General features: G+C 39.0%; 1 protein-coding gene across 1 annotated transcript in view; it reads left to right on the top strand.

The window, feature by feature from the left end:
• LOC6580482 (hemicentin-1) overlaps positions 1-23695 on the top strand; it is a 206323-nt gene extending 182628 nt beyond the window's left edge. The window contains exons 9-12 of the mRNA XM_002006284.4: positions 1829-1957; positions 3263-3463; positions 22336-22514; positions 22576-23695. Of these exons, the coding sequence (XP_002006320.2) occupies positions 1829-1957; positions 3263-3463; positions 22336-22514; positions 22576-22893 (827 nt within the window). The 3' untranslated portion in view covers positions 22894-23695. The remainder of the gene's footprint in view (positions 1-1828; positions 1958-3262; positions 3464-22335; positions 22515-22575) is intronic.
• The last annotated feature ends 491 nt before the right edge of the window (positions 23696-24186 follow it).

Raw genomic sequence — 24186 nt, 5'->3', positions numbered from 1 at the left:
CGACGAAGGCACTCGGCTCGAAATGAGCTTACAATTAATTGTTACTTTGGCGTTTAGAGTACGCACCTCCTAGTTGACTCACCGCCTCGTGCAAATCTCAGCTCGACTCGAGGAGCTTTAAGGGTTTCGACACTTCTTTAATGTGTGTCTGGGGTGCGTTTTTGTAGAGGGATTCGCTCAGGCTGGCCAGACGGCCGCCGACTGTTTGTAATTAGTAGTTTTTGTTAATTGTGCGGCAGCCCAGCTAAGCACTTGAGTGGGGGGTGGGGGATGGGGAACTCTGCGGCAAAGGCTAATTTTATGAGCGCTTTGAGGTGCAACCTCAAATTGCCAGACATTTGAAATGGCAGCGAATTGCGACCCTGATAAGTAGGCAACACTTTGTAAGACTTACGTGTGGCCAGAGGCCTTACCACATACACGCATACACACTCTCACACACTCACACACATTCACACACCCACACACACACATGCAAGCAGACAATTTGCCTGGGTCCTTTGTCATGATTTTTGCTCAGGCATCATCCACTTGGGCAACTTATTGTTATGATATCCGGTCTCAAACAAAAGGCCCCACGCCGCAACTTTTAGGCGCACGTCAACGCAAATTGTAATTTATATGTAATATGAACAGCGCCATAAAGTATGTGACACAAAAGGCAGTCTGAAATTGAAAGCACACCACAGACCGCCACACCAGAGATGCTCTCCCACTTTACAGTTCGCCGCACGAGACGACAATAATTCCGTTCGAATTCCGAAATGCTTACCAGTGTGATATCATTTTTATGTGGAATTTTTAAATCGTTGTGGTCATTGAATATGCAATAAAAATTCATTGATTATACCTGAAATTAATTACCTTTTTTTTTGTATAATTTTTAAATAATTATAAGTTCTGATAGAAAACATTTTGTATGCTAGAAATATGTTATATTATACAAAGTTTTTTAACTTTTAACTTTTATTAAGGCATACAAGGCACTCTAGTAATCCCTATATTATACAAAGTAATTATTTCTACTTATATTTCGACATTTTTTTAAGTTAATTATTTATTTCTGCCATTCCAAAATCTTTCTTTGAAAATTAAACATTCCCTATTGGCAATACAAATCATTCGGTTTCATCGTGTTCTCTGATCTCACGCACGAGAACACGACCTGGCCTCAGCTCTAAACCACAAAACCATCCACACACAGCTTACGCCGCTCCCAGTCCAAAGTTTTTCCTTTTTTTTTTTTTTGCTCTTAAGTACAAAATATGCGAATATGTCGCATAAATTTGATGCCATTTTCTTTGGCTGGCAACGAAATTAGAACGAGGCGACGTAATGTCTTTTTCTTATCGTGCTGCTGCTACTCAGTGTTTATTTATGAATCCGTGGTGCTGCGTGAGGTTCAGTCAATTTTCCAGTTGCCTGCACGGCGCATCTCACTTTTAGTTCCATTGAGCCAACAACTGAACTCTACTTACTAGTCTGTCAAATCACGCCAAATCGGAAGTGCCAACTCATTGTGCTGCTCGCAGCGGCCTTCGCGCGCTCTGCCATGACTCAGGTGCTTCATAGTCACCTAAGTGTCGCCCACATCCTGTCAGCAATTTGTTTTGCTTAAGAACTGCCAACGCCCATCCAGCCCCAACTCCACCTTCTATTTCTTTTTTGTCATTGAAATATTGTCACATTTGACAATTGCTGACAAGCTTATCATATTTTATGGCCCTGCGCATGTGTTGCCAGTGCGAAACTCTTTAAATGTTCATAAATTTGCACACATTTCTAATGCTCTCTCTCTCTTACTCTCTCCCCCTCTCTGTATGCACAGACGACTCGGTGGATGTCACATCGGAACCAGATGATCAAGATGTCTCCGTAGCGGCTGCCTCGCACAATCCCAACAAGGGGCAGCTGGAGGTGCAGCTCGGCGGTGCTGTAACACTTCAGTGTCCACAAGGTAAGTAACTGTCAAGGCAGGATCTTAAGTAGAAAGTGAACAGCCAATTGCTCCATTTGCAAAAATTAAAATAAATAATATAACAAAATAAATAAATATGTGATGGAAAGATTATTAAAGTAATACCCATAGATACATTAATTATTATTAAATATTATAAGGTATATAATATACATTTAAGTTGAAGATAATGAACTATATGTTTATATAGGATATACATATTTTAATTTTTTTCGTTATATATCGATATCGGTTTACTTATCTGTTTTATTAAGGGTATAAGAAGCATATTATTACCACAAGTGATAAGATAAGACGAAACCAAGGAAAAGTGTATATAAAAATATGTTTGGAGGATTCTAAACATCATAATATTAAAAAAAATTTTTTTTAAATTTGTTTATTAAAAAAAAAAAAAAAAAAAAAAAAAAATAATCTTTGCATCAAATTTATAGTTTTACAGCACGTGAAATATTATTTTGTTAAAGGGAAAGCCCTTTAAAATGATAAAAGTTTTTAGATAGATATAAACCTCTTTTCCTTTTATTTTATTTTTTTATTTTATTTTATTTTTTTTACATTTTTTACGGATTTTTTTTTTTTGGTTCTATGTATATATATTCATATATTTTATCTATATATATATATATATATATATATATATATATATATATATATTTTTTTTTTTTTTTTTTTTAAATTTTAATATCATTTAATTAATTGATACTTTACAGCTTTCTCATCAATCGTAATAATTTTTGAGTAAATTTATATCTCTGCCTATGCATATTGTTTTTATAAAAAATAAAAAAACATCAAAGCAATTGAGCAGGAGCCAAGCTTCGACTGCGGGCAACAGGGAAATGAGCCACGCTGAGAGATGCGTCGTATATCTAATTACAATTTAGATTTTCGTTCCACTAATTGAGGCACAGATCGAAAAGATTGCGCTGGCAGTCGCTGAATGGAACTCCATTCATTAATTAGCACAATTGAAAATTAATTATGCGTGCAATTTACTTTGCTCACTTTTAGGCAGTCAACAAACGCGGCGACGCCAGGACTTGAGCCGAAATATCAGTTAGCTCGGGGTGCGTAGGACTCGTAGGCGGTGGGTGTTGGGAGTGGGTGAGGAGTGGGTTCCTCTTTGACAAATGGAAGTGGAAGCTTTTTGTTGTTTACGACTCCGGCATCAATTAAAGAAATTAAAACTTGCGTGCCCCGGCATACTCAATTAATTAAATTAGAAATGGCGCCAAGTCAAATTATGCAATGACTTTAATGTTTTCTCTGCTCTATTCGCAGGCTCCCTGGGCTGCTGGTCACATTTGGATCCGGTTTCGGCACGTCTGCGTGGCCTTGGCTACGGCAGCTCGACTCCGACGGGCCAATTCTCGCTCAAGGATGTCATGTACCAGGATGCGGGCACCTACAAGTGCGTGGGCCAATCCCCGGCCAACAAGAAGAAGCTCGAGGTGCTGCAAAGCGTCATTGTTTCAGTCAAGGGTAAGTCGAACGTAAACTCTGCTTAACAAGTAGCTGTAAAGTGAAAGTCGTACTAATTCAATCTAAAGAAAATCGCATAAATTACTAAGGCAAGCCAAGTGAAGCAGGCGAAGCATATTTGGTGAGCTGCTTATGCGACTTGAGCAACTGCATTGCAAATTATTATTAAATTCACCCAACTGACGAAATGAATCAGTCATTAGCTGAATTGGTTTGAATATGCTAATATCTTGAGATAAGTGTATTTATATTGTATATATTTTTAAGACTCCACAATTAATGCTGAATATTAAATTAGAGACAAAATTGGTTCATTGGGTATTAAATTTGGATCAATATATTTGTGCTATGTAATTTCGTCGAGTGTAATCTGCAGTCCAGCTGAGGCAACTGCTTCGGCGTTGAGTGGCTCGCACAGTTTATGTAGCCTACTTTTCGGGCTTTGGCAGGTGACAGCAGCGAGTTAAAAACATTAAAAACTTTGACAGCAGTTTTCAGCACGTTGCAAAACAAATGAAAACTTTTCCGTCTCAGCTTTGTGTGAATATTTTTTTGCAAAAGCCCCACACCCGCCGCCTTCTTTCTTTCTCCTTCCTCCTGCCCGCTCAGCTGCTTTGCGCTGCCTGTCAAAACTTCGATATTTTACTTTGCATGTGATTTTCAAAAGTTGCCCAAAGACTTTTCTTCCTCACAGTCTGTCCTGCTCTGTGCTCTGTCTCTGTTGTCTCCACTGTCCCTGCTGCCACTGCGCTCTATCTTGTCGCATTGACACTTGTCAAATCTCTGCCTGGGCGTGTGGAAAAACGACGCATGATTGATGACTCCGCAAAGGCAGAGCCAATTCCAATCAGTTCTCGCTCAGGCATTGAGAAATTACGTATACGCCATGAATAAAATGTTCAGCTGTAGCTGACAATGCCGACACGTTGCTTGTTGAATCCTTGGGAGAAGTAGAGCAAAAAAAATGGAAAATCATACAACCGGAAATTAAAGAAAATGCGCACATCTTTGATTTCATATTGTCAGCACCATTCTCTGCGCCTCCCTCTCTCTCTCTCACTCTGTCTCCTGTTCGTTTCGTTTGTGGGGCAGCATTAAGTTGTCTTCGAGGCGAAAGTTAAGTGGACACTGAGACAATAAAACTTGCCAAGTGCCGGCTGGCTAGCTGCTCAGCCCGCCCGCCAGTCTGCCAGCTGACAGCAGCAGGTCCGGCTAGCCAGCCCGGACTTAGAGCCCGTCGAGTGCAATACAAACATGGTGGCTCACAGTTGCGCCCGAGCTGCGGCCAAAGCAATCAAACAAAGTCGCTCAAGTGGGCGTCAAGTGAAGGAGGCGAGGCGCTTATACAGACTCGACATATGAACGCACACACACACACACACACAGAGATAGAGAGAAACACATACACACTTATAATGCTATCTCGCATGCAGTTTCAAGGTAAGACATTTTGTCATTAAAACTGCGAAATTGAGTGCTGTATAAACAAAATACGCAGCGGGAGCCCGGACCCGGGACATGACAGGAAGAGCCAGTAAAAGATGACAGAGGCGTTGCTGCTAACGCTTAACGCAAATAAACAACTAAACACGAAGCGGGTGGGTGCGAGTAGTGCTGGCTGGCAGCGTGAAATAGTCATATTTATCAAGTGGCATCCAGAAAGGATTGCCTGGCAGCCGTAACTGGTAGCTGGAGTCAAAGATGCCCGGATATGGCAGACGCGCGTGAGAGAGAGAGAGAGAGAGGGAGAGGGGGAGCAGGTGAAAAGGCAGCAAACAAGTTAGATAAAACCTGTGAACGCGCGAGGACCCAACACACAACATGTTTCGTACAATAGATTAAATTTACTACTCGGCCAGACAGAGACAGCAAGAGAGAGAAGGGGAGCAGGAGAGAGAGAGAGAGAGAGAGAGATAGCGAGTGAGCGACAAGTCAGCAAATTGTGTATGTGTGTGTGTGTGTGTAAACCTCCTGGGTAAATGGCTTCACTGTAGTTGCACTTGTACATCTACTCGTTGTTCGTTTCGTATTTGTGTTTGCTTCTAAAATTAAACAAAATACAAAGAAAAAAGCACAAACTCCCAAACTGCAAAGCAAAAGTCGAGTAAGTTTCTCAGTCTACAAAGTTTCCGGTTCTTTTTTTTAAATACTCGATTGCAAGTAGAAGAAGAAGAAGAAGTAGTAGTGGTAGTAGAAGAGGAAGCACTGCATGTAATACAACATAGAGCAACTCTTGGCAATAGTTGGAGGAGTGCGGCTACCGTTGTTATGAAAGCATATAATATTTATAAGAGTTGCAACTGATAAACACTTAATTATCACAAGCGCCAACTATAAAGTAACTTAAGCTGGATTAATGTTAAATGCAAATCTGAGGACAGTCACAAAAAGCATAACAATAGCTACATGTTCTGTGCTCGAACCTGACTACAAATTACTTGCAAGCAATCAAGCTAATAGCTAAGAGTATAATTTCAATTTCTGCCAGTGCTTAACCCTTATTCGATTTGATTTCATATTAATTTTAACATGTTAATAAATAAATAAATAAATTAACTTAAATTTAGGGAGAAGTAAAATGGACTGAAATATGTATATTATGCAGGGAGGGAGAATAGCCACAGAAAAATGTGGATATAGAAACATTGCTTACTTTTGGTTTAACTAAATAAATATTTATTATATGCTAATTTAAATGATTACCAAAAGAATATTCAAGGTAAATAAAGCACAATAAATTCAAAATAGAAATAAACTAATATTTATTGATATTATATTTATTAAATATTTCAAAAATATATATTTTGCAAGCCACAATTTTAGTGGCTAGGCCTTATAGTATTTTAAAATATTTTAAACAATTTTTACAGCTGTTTTCCAATAACATTTTAAATTAGTTCTTGTCATAATAATCTATTATATTTTCGTTATACAAAACTGGCTTTATTGATTGATTGTCAGACTGATGATTATGAAGATAGACTAAATGACGTAAAGTTCGTTTAATTGTATCATTGTATTTATTTTATTGAATTTATTTTATTTTAGTATATTTTTAATTTATTTATTTAATACTTATTTTTATTTTTATTAATTCTTTAATTATTTATTTATAAATTTTTTAATTCGTTGTATTTTGTTTTATTATAATTATGAGCTGCACTTTATACTTTTATTCATTCAAAGCCAAACTCATTCATTTAGGATTTTAGAGTCAGTTTTAATTGTTGTTGTTTTTAATTATCTTCGTAAGCCTTGCCGGATTTTTAATGCCAATTACTTGCATTGTAGGGAAGAATAATATGTTTCAATTCAGCTCAGCATCAATTTCCATTTAATTCCCTAGTACAATGTTGTAGAAGACTCTTCGAGTTTACACTCGAACTACTTATTTATTTCTACATATTGTTTTTAATATAGAAAAATGTTTAATAAATTAAAGTAATTATTTAGTACAGGAAAATATAATAAATAGCTATGCTTACTCATAAAAATAGACAATGTTCCACTTATATGCGACACATTGCAGACTTGGGGTTCTCTAGTGAAAACTCTGAGCATTAAATTTGGTGCGCCAGCTGAGTTGGTGTTTGCTTATTTCAAACTGAAGGACGGCAGGCGACCAAAAATATCTTCATTAAACTGCACTTTAGAGCTAATAAAAAATTCTCTCTTCGAGCTGTGTAACTTTTAAGTTGACAAAAAAATAAAAATAAAAAAACGAGTCGAAAGCAGAAGTTTGCTGCATTTGGTTAAATTACTTAAAATAAAATGTAAACAAAACGCCAACCGAATGGGGCCAAGCCGGAGGCTGAGGCGGGGGCCGCAAAACTGGCGACAAAGTCTACTGAGCCACTTTCGCAAGCAGCCAGTTAACATATGCAGACTTAGCCACACCCACCCACACACATACACACATACACACACTCACACGTACACATTGTCAACACAAACGCCCACACAAAGTTAACGACATAGTGAAATGAAAAAAAAAAAAGAGAGAGAAAGACCAGAAGCTGAAGCAGAGAAAAACGTTAAGGAAACGCAACGGAAAAGCCAGAGCCAAAGCCAAAGCCAAAGCGAAAACGTTGCGAAATTGTAAGAGAAAATTGTTATTTAATTTGTGTGAGTGCTGAACATTTTTGCAGCTGCTGCTTCTGCTGCTGCTGCTGCTCAAGTTTTTGCGCTGAAACTTTTGGCCAACACACGCACCAGAAACTTTAACACAAGCATAAATTTACTCTCCATATGTGTGTGTGTGTGTGTGTGTGTGTGTGTGTGAGCGTGTTGGTGTTAGTGCTCGTAAGTAAGTGCACTTTTGCATTGCCTGCCTGGCAGGCAGCAGGCGCGTATCCTTTGCCGTTTCTTCAAAATTCATATGCACATTTATATTATTTCAGCCTCCTCCACCTAGTCCGCCTCCTGCTCCTGCTCCTCGTCCCTTGCATATGCAAGCAGTTGCTGCTGCTGCTGCTGCTGCTTACGTATTTGCTGCATAATTTGAGGCGCTCGCTTAAACGAAGCGTTGCCCAACGCTGGCGACTTCATTACGCTGCCACGCCCACAACAACACCAACAACAGCAACTTGTGCATAATGAAGCTTTGTTCTTTCTAGTTTTGCCTGTCCCTTATTTATTTTCTACTTCGTTTTTGTTTTCTGTGTTGCGTCAACTAATCAAGAGCCGCAGGACTGCAGCTTTGCAGTGAAATCATTGAGCTGGCAATTCATATCCTTAATTCGGTATCCTTTGACTTGTGCCCCGGCCTGGAATTCGTAATTAAGTGCTGTCTACTTGCAGGCCCCACAGACTGCCGTCTCAGCAGGTAATCAGCCGCAGCGCTTGCCTCCCCTGTCGACCCTCTGCTCTCTTAGTTCGATGATTGTTGGCTTTGCAATTTGACTTTTAATATGCCACAGTTTGAGCAGCACTTCAGAAAAAATATGCCAGGCTGACTTTTATGATTAGAGCGTGAGCAGATGAGATGAGAGTACAAACTACAGAGACGAATACTAATGCAGGTATCTCTCAAACTATAGAGAGGAATACTAATGCAGGTATTTCTCATATCGCAAGCATGCAAATTAAACATGCTTAAAGCTTTGTCTCCACTTGATACAGGGTATGCAAATATTCAGCAATTGTCGTCTACGAATTTCAGCTTCTTCTTCTTCTTCATCTTATTAAGCTCTCTCATGATATTTTGCGGAATTTTGATTACGAAGTGCTGCCTCCTTATGCAACGTATGCCAAACATTTCGCCACTCCCCATGCATTATCAATCTCCTGCTAAACTGACTCCGACTCCTGCTCTTCACTACATCTTGGCTGATTTCTAATAAAAGCGTCGCGCATATTCCTTGCTTAATTTCGCCCCAGCTCTACTGCTCCCAAAATATGCGTACATGAGCATAAATATTGCTTTGTGCGCACTCACACACACACACACACACACACACTCGCATACACTCTTGAGCTGCTGTTACGCGCCAGAGACCAGGCGTGGGGCTGCGTTGTTTTATGCATGCTAATTTGTTATGTGCATGTTCTTTTTGCCGCATGCCTTTTGATCAACATCCAAACTACATATGGAGGCAGTAAACGCACAGACCACGCACTCCCCCACACACACTCCCACACACATACACACTCGTACAGCCTTTGCTGCTGCCCGTAAATATTTTCATTGGCGTTTTTCTTTTTCTGTTTTTTTTTTTTTTTTTCCATTTTCCCTGCGTAATTTTTCTTCTTGCAAATTTTCGCTGTGGAATTTGGCGCGTTGCTGGCAAATATTGCTTTGTTTCTACTCATTAGGCCAGGCCCGCGCGGGCTGTTGCTCATAACGGGGCTAAAAGCGTAAAGTGCTCATATATGAATATGAGTATATGAGTATACATATATATACATTTATATATATGTATAAGCATGAGAATGTGTGTGTGTGTGCGTGTGTTTGTGTTGCCTGCTTCGTTTCCGCCTTTGACGTTTTTCATTTGTGCCTCATTTAAATGGCAATTTATGAGTTCTGGTTCGGGGCTTTTCAATTTTTCACAGCAGCTGCGCCAAATTGCATGTTAAATGCTTACAACGCACGCTCAACCACCAGCCGCACCACCACCCGACTCCTGCTACTCTCAGGCCTTGTTACCATAGCCGCGATCTTAAGCATTAGATAAACGTTTTCCAAATTTATTTATTTTTTTTGTGAGGGTTGCTGAGCCACAAACGAAATGAAAATTAAACCCAAATTCGCTGCAACTTCAAAGCATCGTCGCTCATCAAATCCGTAAAAAAAAAAATGAAGATGAAATTTATTACGAAACAAGTCTCTGGAGTCCCTGGAGAATTTCGCAATAAATTACAAATAGTTCAAATGCTTCCTCAGGCATATGCAAAATATCTTTGATGTTATTCGCATTTAACTGTATTGATTGTAAAAAGTCTTTCAGCCTTTTCATTGTCGATCTGCAGTTATTGACCATGAATTATATTGACTTGCTTTGTTGAAGAGATTCAAAGGCTTTGCCAAGCCAATACATATGCATATGGCGAATTCTTGTAGTAAATAAGATATGATTATTCCAGCTGGATTTCATAAAGGTCACGCTACAGCTTATTTAAAATCTGAATCCATATTTGATAGTGGCTTGAGTATGAAAATAAGTTTTTACCTATGTCAATCTCTCAATAATTATATTTTGAGAGCCCTGAGTTGACTGTGGCAACATGTAAATTTGATGTTTTCAAAGTTTTTCTCATTACTGCAACTTGTGGCTTCCATTTGCTCTTAATTTCCGCCAAGATAGTTCTGCAATTTTGTTTGCATTCTTCTGAAATGCATTTAAAAATAATTTTTAGTATATATATATATATATTTTTTTTTTTCTTTTGCAGTACTATTTATTTTCCAGTAGCCTCTGCATGATGCTCGTTCACAAATTTTGGTGTGTTGTTCTTTGCTGCTTGTCGTCGGTTATTGTGTGTCTGTATGAGTGAGTGTGTGTGTGTGTGTGTGTGTGTGTGTGTGTGTGTGTGTGTGTGTGTTGTCTTTTGCACAAATGCACTCAAGCATTAATTTTTACGCTTCAATTTTCATACAAAATACACACACACAACGGCCAAGCCACTGAGAGAGAGTGAGAGAGAGAAAGAGAGAGCGTGAGTGAATGAGAGACAGACTAAAATAGAGCTACTAAAAAGGCAGCTTGGCATGTTGACTAAATTATAATTTTCCATATGTGTAAGTGTATATGTGTGTGCGTGTGTGTGTGTGTGCGTTTGTGTGTATGTGTGTGTGTGTGTCGCCAGTCGTTAGTTAAAATATGAACTCAAAACTTGTCATCAAAACGGCAAATGGCCGCCCAAAATGGCCCGAACTAAAAAATGGCTGCCAAGGCAGCAGCAGCAGCAGCAGCCGTAGAAGCGTGTAAAAACTTTTCAGACAGTTGCAGAAATCATTTTGGGCGCAGAGCAAGCACAAGAGAAAGAGAGAGAGAGAGAGAGAGAGAGAGAGAGAGAGAGAGAGTGAGATGAGCAGTGGGTGACTGTCGACAACTGCAACGGAAATGAGTTGAAAAAGTTGAGCAAATAGACGCCAACAGACGTCGCAATGTCGCCCAAAGCAACATCCAACTTCTTGTCAGTGGCCCATGCTCCAACACACACTAATACACACACACACACTAATACAGACACCCACAGGCTGGTTGACACACCCCCAGAGCGTCTGGTTGACCGGATATAAGCAGTAAAACAAGCTGACAGCTCCGCTAGCCTTTGAACAGCGCCTGTCACTTGAGTATAGACTTATGCGTAAGCAAATAAAAACTAATTCCCCAGCCCAAGCACTCGCCTGGCATTATCCACCGTCGTTTAATGCACTTCAATCGTGTGTTGGCAAGTCGCAAATGCATAAAATATGAAATAGTCTAACAAAGCAATTGCCATGCAGCAGCAATTGCCACTCAAGCATGCAAATTTGCGCCACAAGACATCGCCAACCACCGATGGCCGAGCTCTCTGTTTCGGCACGGCGTGATCCTGGCTGAGAGCTGCCAAGGACCTCAGCTGCAGCCAGCTCGGCAGCCCACCAATTGTGCCCCGCGGCTGCCACATACGCTGGTTACGCCAACTAATAAGCGACGCGACGGCAACTCAGTTGCTCTATAATGATGACGCCCACTGTGCGGCCCACTGTGCGCCCTATGCCTTGCCTCAAGTGGATTACGTGGAATTGCCAAAGCTTTTTATTCGCCAGAGCTTCGCGGGTGGCACAGCCACGGGGTTGAGCCCTAGCCAAAGCCAAGTGCATTGATAATGCAATTTGTCGCCCGACGACTCAGATGATGGGCATAAACACGGCTAAGTGAGTGGCTGGGGTGGCCAGAGCCATGATTAACATGAGCACTTCAAGTATATGCATATTATTATATTGCTTAGAATACATAAATGGTATTTGCATTAATAAACGATTCCTGTTTATTAATGGGAGTGGCTGAACACTTGAATAAGTTTAAAATAGTATTCGTAATCATAATACCAGATTTATAGATAGAAAAGTCTTGTTTCCTTTTTAATGATTTTTATTCAAATGAATCCCAAGTTTATTAAAAAAAAAAAAAAAAAAAAAAAAAAAAACAAGAAATTAAATTTAAAAAAATATTTTAAAAAAATAAATAAAAATAAATAAATAAAAATAAATAAATAAAAATAATAAATAATAAAAGAATAAATAAGTAAATGGTTAAAAATAACCAGTTTTATTCTTTTTATTTATTTATTTATTATTCTTCTTATTTTACATTTATTCCTATAAGCTTTGACAATAAAAACCTGAAATACAACTATGATATTGTTGCTCTTAAAATAAATAAATATAAATAATAAAATAAAGATATATACAATAATGAAAAATAAACAAATACAAATAATAATTAATAAAAGAATAAATAAGTAAATGATTAAAAATAACAATTTTTTTATTCTTTTTATTTATTTTTATTTTTATTTTTTTAATCAGTATCTTCTTATTTTACATTCATTCTTATACGCTTTGACAATAAAAACCTTAAACACAACTATGACATTGTTGTTCTTATATCATATAATATATTTTCATAATCATAAAGCACTAATATTATAAAATCACTTAAATACATCAGATTAGTGAATTAATCCACCATGAAAATATATAAAGATACTATAAAACTTTCTAAGTAGTTTTCCATCATAATTGACTCTAAGATGAAAATCTATATTTTGAAAAGCCAATCGTTGGATTAAAACAATCACATTGAAGCTTATCTTAATAAATTGGGTATACTAACTGAATGACATTTGAGGATGTGAAAAAAAAAAAAAGAACAAAATGTTTTTTTTTTTTTTTTGGTTTCTGTTTTATGTATGTATTAATATAATAAAAAATCAGGGTAAAAAAAATATAATAACAAATTTTTGAATTATTATTGATTATGAAATATACTTGATATTGGAATGAATATGGAAAGGTGTGATAAAAATTATGTCTGCGATTTTAATGTAAGTTCAATTCAAGTTAAGACTTATTTATATTAAAAATACATCAATAATAATCTAAGCATTCCACAGTTAAAGCATTTTCTTTATAATTAATTAGTCACTCAAACTCCGCTATTTTCTTTTTATTTAAAAAATAAATTACGAAAGGAAAATCGAGAATAAAACTGCAGTAAAATTTAATAAAGCGTTTCCAAAAATTGTGCAATTTTATGGGCCGAGTTCATCCATTTAGCAGCGGCTGCAGCGCGCTGACCCGACGTCCTCGTCCAATTGTTGTTTAATGAGCTGCTCACGCATAAAATTTGCAATTTTCGGTGCGCCTAAGGCTATGCAATAAAATTCAAATGCATATTTTAATTGCATTTCGCTGCAGTCGAGTGGCTGTCCGTGTCGCTGTCGCTGTCGTTGTCGTTGTCGTTGGCCTTTTCCATGCGCCGCGACTGGCGCCAGCGACCCAGAGTAGATAATGCATTAAAATGGTCGCCGTTCTACGCAGCGCGTAAAGTAATTAAACGCCGCCGCCGCAAAGCTAATAAAAATGTCAAATGTCAGGCAATAAAGCATAGACCTGACACACACACAGAGAGAGAGAGAGAGAGAGATAGTGTATGTGTGTGTGTGTGTATCTGATTGGTTGCCCGGTGACCGCACGGTTCACACCCTCATCCATTCGCCACAAATTTGATGAGCCGCCGCATAGTGCACTTCCAGTGGGCGCTGCCACGCCCATCTTTCAACATTTGATGGCATCAGGTTTATATGCAGCACGTCCAGCACGCTTTGCGCCTTGCTGCACTGCCGCACTGCCGCACTGCCGCGGTTAGTTGATTGCTCTCGATTTTATGGGCTTGTCCGCTTTTTCTGTTTGTATTTACCTTAACAACAACTATCGCATCCGTATTGCTTCTTTAACTACGTTGCTTTAGCACTCTTTAAAGAGAGTGCACTTTGTCATAGTAGAAGAAGCATTTCCACCTCAAATGCTACTCTTAAAATTGTCGATTGAGATGAGGGGAGTAGATGCTCTTTTCTATTTCCTCCATTTACTCAATAGACAAAAACAAGTTTATAGTTGGGAAATAATTTTCCTTCAGATAGGGCTTACATATGCCCAATAGAAAAGGAGTAAGAAAGCTGTAGTCGAGACTGCTTTATAACTAATTTTCGATAAGGTTGTTAATCGATAACAAAAAAAAAAAAAAAAAAAAACAGGATTGGTTATCGTGCAATAGATGAAGCAACAAAAAAGATTTCAAGGCTCTAGCCCTTATATTTTCTGAGATCGAAACGTTCATACATACAGATGGACGGACAGGAGTACAGACAGACAGATAGACGGACAGCTTGTTGCCTTGATAAAGAATATATGTATACTTTATGGAGTCTGCCACGCCTCCTTCTGCCTATTACACACATTTAACAAAACCAATATGTCTGATCTCCCATTTTGAATAGGTTGAGGGCATAAATAGACATACATAAATTCCATACTACCATAAAAATCTATGAACTGTACACACTCTTGAGTTCGTGCTGAAATAAAACTGTCAAAAGATTTTGTAGCTGTTGCTCAAGCCTAACGCTTTAAGGCAATTGCATCTATTTACAAACTGGGCCATTAAATATGCCCAAAAGATGCGAAAGCCAACAGCATTTTGTGGTGACCTTTGAGGCAGTCGAGCGAGCAGAGGTGGGCAGAGGTGAGCCGGGGCAAGGTAGGCAATCGCTACTGTGGAGCAATCAAATGGTTAAGGTAAAAGTGCAACGAGTGCAAAAAAAGTGACAAACTTGTCTAATAAGAACATCGCACGCTGCTTGCATCAGCATGCGAGCATATTTTTATCTCTGTGTGTGTGTGTGTGTGTAAGTAAATATCTCTAACCTAAATCTTGAAAATGTACAAAGCGCATTTCTATAGCAGCAACTGATGTGGCAACATTTCACCTTGCAACCCGATGTTGTTACTAAACCCTACCTTCCCCATTCCCCCTCTCTCTTTCACTCTCCCGCCCACCCCTCTGGCAGCCCTTGCATCCATGCCATGCCGCTGGCCCCATTTGGCGTTGTCAACACAAATTAAGCCAACATGTTACAGAGCAGACTCGTTGGCTGCGCTTCTTTGGTATATTTAAATATGCTCTTTCACTTTCAATATCAAATGAGTGGATGCCAACTTTTGCAGCTGGCAGCGAGCAGTCGAGATTGCAACTTGTAGATACGCTGAGTACGTTGCCTTGGCATGACTTGACTTGGCTGGGGCCTGGCTTGGGTTTGGCTTCTCGCACCGCAAAGTTTGCTGTTGCACATCATACAGAAAACTAAACTTTGAATGAAGCAGTCGTCTCACCGCCCTCGCCCAGCCTCAGCTCCCTCACCTATCGCAGATTCTTGGAACCAACAATTCGTGCAATGCAAATTGCACAACTTGCCAAAAATCGCTTCACATGTGCCATTTAAAGTTTTGTTTGCTTGTGTTGCGTGTGCTGTAAATGTGTGTGAGTGTGTGTGAGTGTGCGTGCGTGTAGTTTACAAGATGCAACTTTTTACCTAGCTGCCACTTGAAAATTTAATAAATGTTTCTTTTTTTTCACCCTTTGGTTTTCCTTTTTTTCTAAATTTGTTAACTTCTAATAACACGAAAGTGAGATCTGAAAACTTTTAAGTGATGTTTGCAAAATATAAATATTCGCAAACTAACTACAACTGGTGCGCAATCAAAGTGTGAGCTGACACAGCCCAGCTATTAGCTTCATCTCTGCCCGGCTGCTGGGTATAAATAATTCGAATCATGTCATGTTCGAGCAAATTGTGGCAAGCTTTTAAAGCTGATTTCGGGCCGTCCATAAATTAGCATAACATTTATGGCGAAGGCAGCTGGAATGCCCAAGAGATTGTTTATGATGTAATATTCACCTGATGAACCTACGAACGTACTTAGCAGCCGCTGTTGTTGCTGCTGTTGTTGTTGTTGCTGCTGTTGCTTTAGCTGCCCTCGGGTGTCAAGTCAGACACATGAAAGTGCAAACTGCCAAAGAATCGAGAGCCGAGAGGGCTGTGCCAGCCAAGCACAAAATGAACACAAATGAAACACAATAATAACAGCAAAGAAAACAAAAGAGAAACAAAAACATAACAAAACAGAAAACTGAATGAAAAAAAAAAGAAAGAAACAGACAAATGCAGGTGAGCGCTGCTTAAAGACATAAATAACTGGAAAACATGCCCCTGGGGCCACAGGCTGAGCCGTGAAGGCTCGGACGGCAAGATGAAACCGTTTTCAGCTATAGAAAACACACACACACACTCAGACACACATTTATAAGCATTTAAGCAGAGTTAGAAAGAGAGAGAGAAGGAGAGAGACAGAGAGAGAGATCCTAAAATAACACGCAATCCGACATCAGGCAGCAAGTGGAAATAACAATCATAATATTCAATTATGCAACACCTGCTCCAAGGCGCAGCGAAGTTCAGCTGCCCTGGCCAGAGGCACTGCCTCCTCCCCAGCCGCCCCCTGTCCTTGGGCATTGCTTGTGCTGCTTGCAAATAATTAATAAACATTGTGTGCACTTCATGCAAAATGAAATTACCAAAAATTCTGCCTGCCACTTGCCACATTCCAGTTGCCACTTGCTGCGATTCAAAGCTACGTGCGTTGCTTTGACAATCGAAATGGGAAAGGGGAGAAGGGGGCGACTTAGTTGGCCATTTGTCGCGTCCGCTCATTGGCTGGCGCCTACCTGGGGGCGCTTTTAATTGAATTGTCGTTTGGCCTGAATTATAGATAAGCCCCCTTGACACAGGCAGCCCAAATAAACACAAAACCAAATAGTCGACCGCTTGCGAGCGCGCTCTAGATTTATCTCAAGTTTGCCAACTTTTCGCCACCTAAGCGCAAACTGCTTAAAAATTAATGAGCCAGCGCCAAAAGAGGTCGCCAACGGGTGCTATTAGCTCTGTGTGTGTGTGTGTGTGTATGGGTGCTTGTGCGTGTTTGTGGTGGGCGTGCCACAAAGTTTTGCTAATCTAAACACGCACTAAGCTAACGAATCGTAGAGAGAAAGTACCTTACGAATGCTCAGAATATGTATTATAATTGCCAGATTTTAGAATTCTATAATGAAACATGAATTAATTTTATAAATATTAAATATAAATAAAATTCAAAAAAAAATAAAATAAAAATAAAATTTGATGATATAAGAATTGTAATATGAAAATAAATCGCAATAGCATAAGGCTGGTTAAAGATGTGCCATTATATTTTATTTTATTTCATATTTTTATTTTTGCCAAGCAAAATTAAATAATACAGCATTCAAAGCTTCACATCTGCTATTTATGTAAAACTCTAAAATGTTGGAAAATTGGCTTAACTATATATCGATGCTCTATTCAGCTGCTTTGCGCTGAACCGACTTTTCTGATTCTCTTTTAATATTAAATAAAATTACTATCAACTGCTGAGGTGGCTATACTTTCCTCACATTAACAAGTTCCACCTGGAAGGAGTACAAGCAATGGTACTGCGGTTCAAACTTTTTAGCTGTGCTACAAATTTCTTTACACTCAAACCATACTAATCATGTACATTTACGACTTGTCGTATCAGAATGTTCAATCTTACTGATTAATAAATAATCATTTTAATAATTGATAGCTGAACAAACAACTTAAATATTGAAACACTCTTGTTCATTGAAATTTATATGTGTTTGCTTATAAGAGTTCAAATAATAACAGTCGAAAATCGCTTTGTCATAGTCACTCTCGCTCTTTCTCTCTGACTCTCTCTCACTCTCTCTCTCCCTCTCTCTCTCACTCAGACGAAAGCACTTCGGTTCTTTTCGTTTTTGTTGCTGTTGAACTCTTTGAGCTGAGCTATTCGTGTGACGAGCATAATTTAGGGAGAAATACGATTATACGATACGATAATGTGACTTCAGTGTGTGATCTTCACGATTTTCATCATCTCTTATGCATGCTCACACTCAATCGATGTAAATACACAAAACCCTTTTTGCTTCATTGAACTTGAAAAAAAAAATGTCCACACCATTTGCTTAATATTATTTAAAATAAATATATTCAACTTAATCGCTCAAGAAGAAATTATAAAAGATATCGAAGAATAGTGAATTTAGAGCCCGGCCAAAAGTAGTTTTTATACAAAAATGCCTTGAATCCTTGCAACGACTGTTTCAACTAAGTGAACCACACACTCTTCAATTAACAAGGACTTTAACGCAACATGAGTGAAAGGCTTCACAGCGGGACGACACGCATTTTTGTGCGCTGGGGAAAAGAAAAATTGGGAAAATCACAAGTTTCGCACATAGCGCACAATGATCAAAGGGGAAAATCGCGAAGCATAGTAAAAACAATAATAAAGCAAAAAAAAAGTTGATGCAACAAGACAGGCAGGCAACAACCAGAGAAAGAGAGACAACAAGCGGGAGCGACAGAGAGAGAGAGAGAGAGAGGCGTGAGGAGCAGAGAGTGAGTTTGTGTTTCGGGCGCGGCTGACAAAGTAATTGCAACACGCGAATGAATGCGAAAATTCAATTATTTTCGGTCATTATTATTTTTGCAACGTCCAAGCGACTCGAGTGCGTTTTCCAGCACTGTCGCCCGCCCACGCACTTTATGCAAAGCGAGCAGAAAAAAAAAAAAAAAAAAAAAAAACTTGCAGCCACGTGCAATCAATTGGGAGCGCAGTTTGGGCCATAGCAGTCCTTGGTGAGCCCCACTGCCAGCCCCCGCCCCCAGCGCCCCCCTTCGACAGCTTTTGCTACCCTGTCATTTAGACTGGCTCGTCCATTGTCTGGCCAACTGGGGCGACGTGGCCGACAAAGTGTTGCAAAACGTTTCAGTTGTTGCTGGCACTGCACCTCTTTGGAAACTTTGCTCACAAAAGGCAACTGCAAAAATTAAGTTAACTTTTTCGAGTAACGGGAATTGAGTAATTTTCAGCTGTAAAACTTTATTATTTTGGGTCTCATTGTTATTGTTGCTGTTGCTGGCGCTCTAGCACCAATTGTAGTACATGCCAACTTGTTGTTATTGTTTAAATGTTAATTTTCCTGTAGCTGTAAATGTTGTCCATTTGGGCGAAGGTAATGGTTCGCCTGTTCGGTGCTCGCTGCCTGCTGGCCTCCCCACCCACCCCCTTCAAAAACTTGGCACGCCTCAAAAGTAGGCAAAACATGCAAATTGCATTGTGCAAACGAAGGGAGGCGACCGCCTCCTGCGCTGCTTATGCCAGGCAATGAACTAAAGCGTCGCCTAATTGCATTAATGAAGTGCAAGCAGCTGGCCAAAGTTTGCCAACTGGCCCAAAGTCCAATAAGATGTGCTCGATCTAAATTATAAGTAATAATAAAATATATGTAAACTTAACTAAGATGGCGTTAAACATTTTAGTAACTGTTTTATTTCTTTATTTTTCTCTCGATTTAAATCAGAGAGACTATTAATATATTATCAATTATAATACAAAAAAAAAAAAAAAAAAAATTATTTTCTCGTCCAAACTTATATACGCTAACTTTATTTACAGTTTTATTTAGTTGTACATAAAAATTAATTTAAAAAAAATATATATATTTTATTTGAAAGCAAGAATCACACAGACTTGAATCAATTTTGAGCACTCTTATTATAGCCCGCAAGTAACTATTACTGTTTGATTATTTACGCTCTATGCACGAAAGCATACTTTTCTCTACTGTTCTCCCTCAACTGTTCTCCCTCCAAGCAAAACACTTCGGTTCTTTTCGTTTATATTTTCTGTTGAGCGAAGTGAGGGCTACTCATGTGCCGATCTTCTCACGAGCATCGTTGAAGGAGAGATGCAATTGACGTTCGCACAATGGGACTCAGTTGGTGGGCAAATAGGGAATACTATACCAATACATGCACAGAACACTATTTGCTTTATTTAACTCAGCTGAAAGGTCGGAGAAAAATCAGAACGGAAAAGAGGGCTCTGCCCGATCGTGAACGAACTCGTTGAAGAACCGAGGCTATCGTTTGTTCTCATAGTTTTTATCAGAGATATTCAAAAACGACCAATGGTAATTCGCGAGTTATGTATGCTCTTCACAGATCATACAAGTAACGCCTAGCATATTTTACTGCGATATCTTCCAAAGTATTAAAGTCGCCGTAGCATATGTAATAATGGCAGCAATTATTTAATAAAAAACATAAGTTATCTATAAATTTCAGATCAATAAAGTCAAATTACGCCCACTGTAAGACTCTTTTGCCAAAATTAATATTAACGGAACTAATATAGAAGATGCTTAAGTACACATAGCCTTCTAAATTGGCTAAAATCTGTCTTTTAATAAGGTTTTTACATCGATGAAGATGTTATGCATATTTAATTATATATACAGTAGAATCCCGATAATTCGAAATGACAAGAGGATCAGTTTTTTTTTTTTTTTTTTTTTTATTTACACCGAAATTCAAATTATAGAGAATTATTGAGAAAAAATTTCTCTCAATTTTTTATTCATTTACCTATTTATTTATTTGTTTATTTATGCATTTATCCATTTATTTATATATTTATTTGTTTTTTTTTTTTTTATTTATTTTATTATTTATTTATGTATTTATTTATTTGTTTATTTAAGTATTTATTTATTTATTTATTTATTTATTTATTTATTTATTTTGTTTATTTATTTAGTTAGTTATCTATTTATTTATATATTTATTCCTCTATTTATTTATTTACTTGTTTATCTATTTATTTATTTCGCCAGCTAAAACTCTTTAGAATAAAAATCGTCAATTATAATTTTTGTATTAGTTTTCCCTGACTGTGCCCGCCCTGTGACTCGCCCACTTCAAGCATTCAGTATTTGGCTGTCCAATCCATGCCAGCTCTGCCCTGGCTGTGCATAAGCATCTCATGCCAGGCTAAAAATGCAAAACTCATTTCATTTAGCGCCTAGCGCTTAAATCAAATTAAGAATCGCACCAATGGCCAGCCGCTGACCCTGGGGCCATACCCCCAACGGAGCTGCCACCTGAGCAGAGCAGAGCTGAGCCGGCCCGAGCCGAGCTGAGCTGGGGGTAAAATGCTGGCACACAAAATAAAATGTAAATCTCTTTGAGCGCTTGGGCGAGGCTTTTTGGGCGCACTGAAATCAGTTTTAGCTGTCAAATAAATTACATTTCTTTTTAGCAGCGGGCTGGGTTGTCAGCTGCCTGCAAAAATATTCCGACAGTGGCTACAAAATGGCGCTGAACGCATAATTTAGCAGCCCATCCCTGACAACACACACACACAGACACAGACACACAGGCAGCCCTGGTGGCGAGCATTCACTTGGTTTAATTGATTTTACAGTTAGTTGCTGGGGGCTGGGGGCTGTGGAGCTTTTGAGTTATAAATTTGGCAAGTGTCGATGGGCGCTTCGATTTGTTTGTGTTTGGGTCTGCTGGGAGTTGGAAGATGGAAAATGGGAGAAGGGAAATGGTTGATGGGAGCTGGTAGATGGCAACCCCGCCGTACACTCATTTGCACTTAACACTTTTGGCCATTTTGTTTGCCGAGCCGCCATTGTTGCCCTGGTAAATAAAGTGCTCAAGTTTGTTGTGTGAGTGTCTGCTGCGCTCTCCCTCCCACACTCACCCACTCTGCCACTCTCTCTCTCTCACTCTCTTCACTCCCGCTGCCATCTCTTTTTCTGGCCCGGGGCAATGATGAGGAAAATTGCAAAATTCGGATTCGCCTTTCGATAATTAAATATGCGCAACGAGCGTTTGGCGGGCTGAGCACATGTGTCTAATTGGATTGTCGCAGTGTTGGCTAACGCCGTCAGATCATACCAGCAGCGTCAGCTCTCAACATGTGACCCACAGAGGTTGCACACGAAAATTGCGTTGCGCCACGCTTCAGCCGACAAAAGTTTTTAATGAAGTTTCGGCGTTCTTAAAAACTTTCCGCTCGACGACATGTTGCTCTCTCTCTCTCTCCCGCTCTCTCTATTTATTTTGATTTCTCTGCGCTCTGGCTAAGCGGCTCATTTTGTTGGTGATACGCTTTTAATTAGTGGCGAATGGCGTTGCCAACTAAGTTTGCGTCCCGGTTGATGCGTTGCCGTACAGTTGTGTTTATAGCGGGCTTAGCCAAAGTACAGTTGTGCACGAATTGGCTTAGCAATTGTGGTTTGGTGGTCCGCAAATAGCAAACGACTCTCTCAAGGCATTCCGAAAGTTAATAAAGAAAGTAATTACAAAACTTGTTAGTTAAACATAATAATTAAGCATCCATTTACTTATGCCCCTCTTTCTTTCTCTCTCCCTCTTTGCAGGTGCGCCCACAGTTGTCGCTCTGAATGCCACGCCTGTCGCCTATCCGGGCTCCCCTCTGCACTTGAATGTGGAGTTCTGCGCCAATCCGCCGGCGCATGCGGCACGCTGGCTGCACGGCGATCGCGTCTTTACGCCGGGCAATCAGTACGGCAGCACCGTCCTCGCCTACTCGGTCAAGGTAGGTCACTCGCTGAGCCCTGTGGAAATGAGTGTAAGAACTTTCGTTTCTTTCCTTTCAGGATCTGCCTACGCCCTACTGCAAGGAGGCGCGCTTGACCTATGTCAGCATGCATGAGCGTGTGCCGCGAACGTTCTACTTCATTGTCTCGTCGCCAGGTGGCGTCGCCGAGGCCGTCTTCAATGTGAACTTTACGAAGCGCCACCGCCAGATGTCGAACAGCATCGACGACGACGAGGAGGAGGAGCTCAATCGGCCAGAGCAAATCCATTTTCCGGTTTTCAGCAATAACACGGCGAGCGGGCGGGCGATGGCCATGGACCTCCAGCTGGCCCTGGCGCTGACTCTATTTGGTGCCACGCTGCTGCAGGCCCATTAATTCTTAAGAGCGTGAAAGAGACAAACACAAAGTGCGAACGAGAGAAACGAGTGTGCGAGTGTGTGAATGAAAGAGAGAATGTCGACTATAAACGCATGCAATTCATTATGCTATGTACTACGTACTACCCACTATGTCTAAGCCCTTATATACATACATATATACATATATCTACTATATAAACATATGTACTACTATATGCTATCGCCCAGAACTACTACCACTACTAATACTATTCTAAAGCTATGTGTATGTGTATTTGTAACCAATTAGCAAAAGCATCAAAATGAAATTATGCCACTTGAACCCTTACCCACACCCTCACCCTCCTACCACACCCACAACACACACACACAAACCCACTTTTGTAGGCTTCTAAGTTGGCGATTTCAACTTTTTACCTAAGCATTAGCCACAGCTCCCCACACTAACAAATGAAAACTAATACTTGATATTTTTACTGTAGCTGTAAGTAACTGTAACTGTAACTATAACTGTAACTGTGTGTGTACGTGTGTAGTACTTAGTAGCAGCGCTTAACTTGAATGCCAAAATAGAAAAGAAAAGAAAACAAAACTAAAGTACATTTAAATATATTTAAAACATGAAACGAAATACTTTTTGGTTTATCTCTATTGTTAAAAGTTGAGCCATGCATACCATAATTATTGTACTTTAAGTTCCTTTTCGAGAAAACAAGCGAGAAACTTGCAAAGTGACTGATTTTTGTTAAATATTTTGAGGCAATTAGTGTTTAGAGTGTAAAGCGGTTAGAGAGTGCTTGAAAAAAACAAATAATAAAAACGAATATATGAAAACAAGTCAAGCCAGAGTTAAATACTATACTTTAATGTAAATGAAAAGCAAGTAACTTACCAGGCACGAACAAATTCCTTCCATTTGAATTTTTGCGCATTCGAATAGGCAAAAAAATAAGTATAAACAAGCTGTAAGATATTTTGAAAAGTTAAAAGATCAAAATTTATATATAGACATGTATATCAATTAAACATTTTGATCCTGTAATTTCTTAAGTTAAATTCATGCGATTATTTAGGTAATATTTCAATTGTACAATTAACAAATAGTTTACAAATTTAAAATTACATTTATTAAATATACATTTTGCATTTGCATTTATTTCTGGTTCAGTAAATTATTTGCATATTTATTTATTCGCCTGCATTATTACTTTACATAATTTACAAGGACCAAACAACTCTTGAAATTTCTTTAAAGTTCATATTTTTGAAATATATTTAAGAATTTAACATATATTAATGGTAAATTAGC

Source organism: Drosophila mojavensis, unplaced genomic scaffold (assembly GCF_018153725.1).
Source record: "Drosophila mojavensis isolate 15081-1352.22 unplaced genomic scaffold, ASM1815372v1 contig_81, whole genome shotgun sequence".
NCBI classification, from domain to species: Eukaryota; Metazoa; Arthropoda; class Insecta; order Diptera; family Drosophilidae; genus Drosophila; species Drosophila mojavensis.
This window is presented reverse-complemented; position numbering and strand designations above follow the sequence as displayed.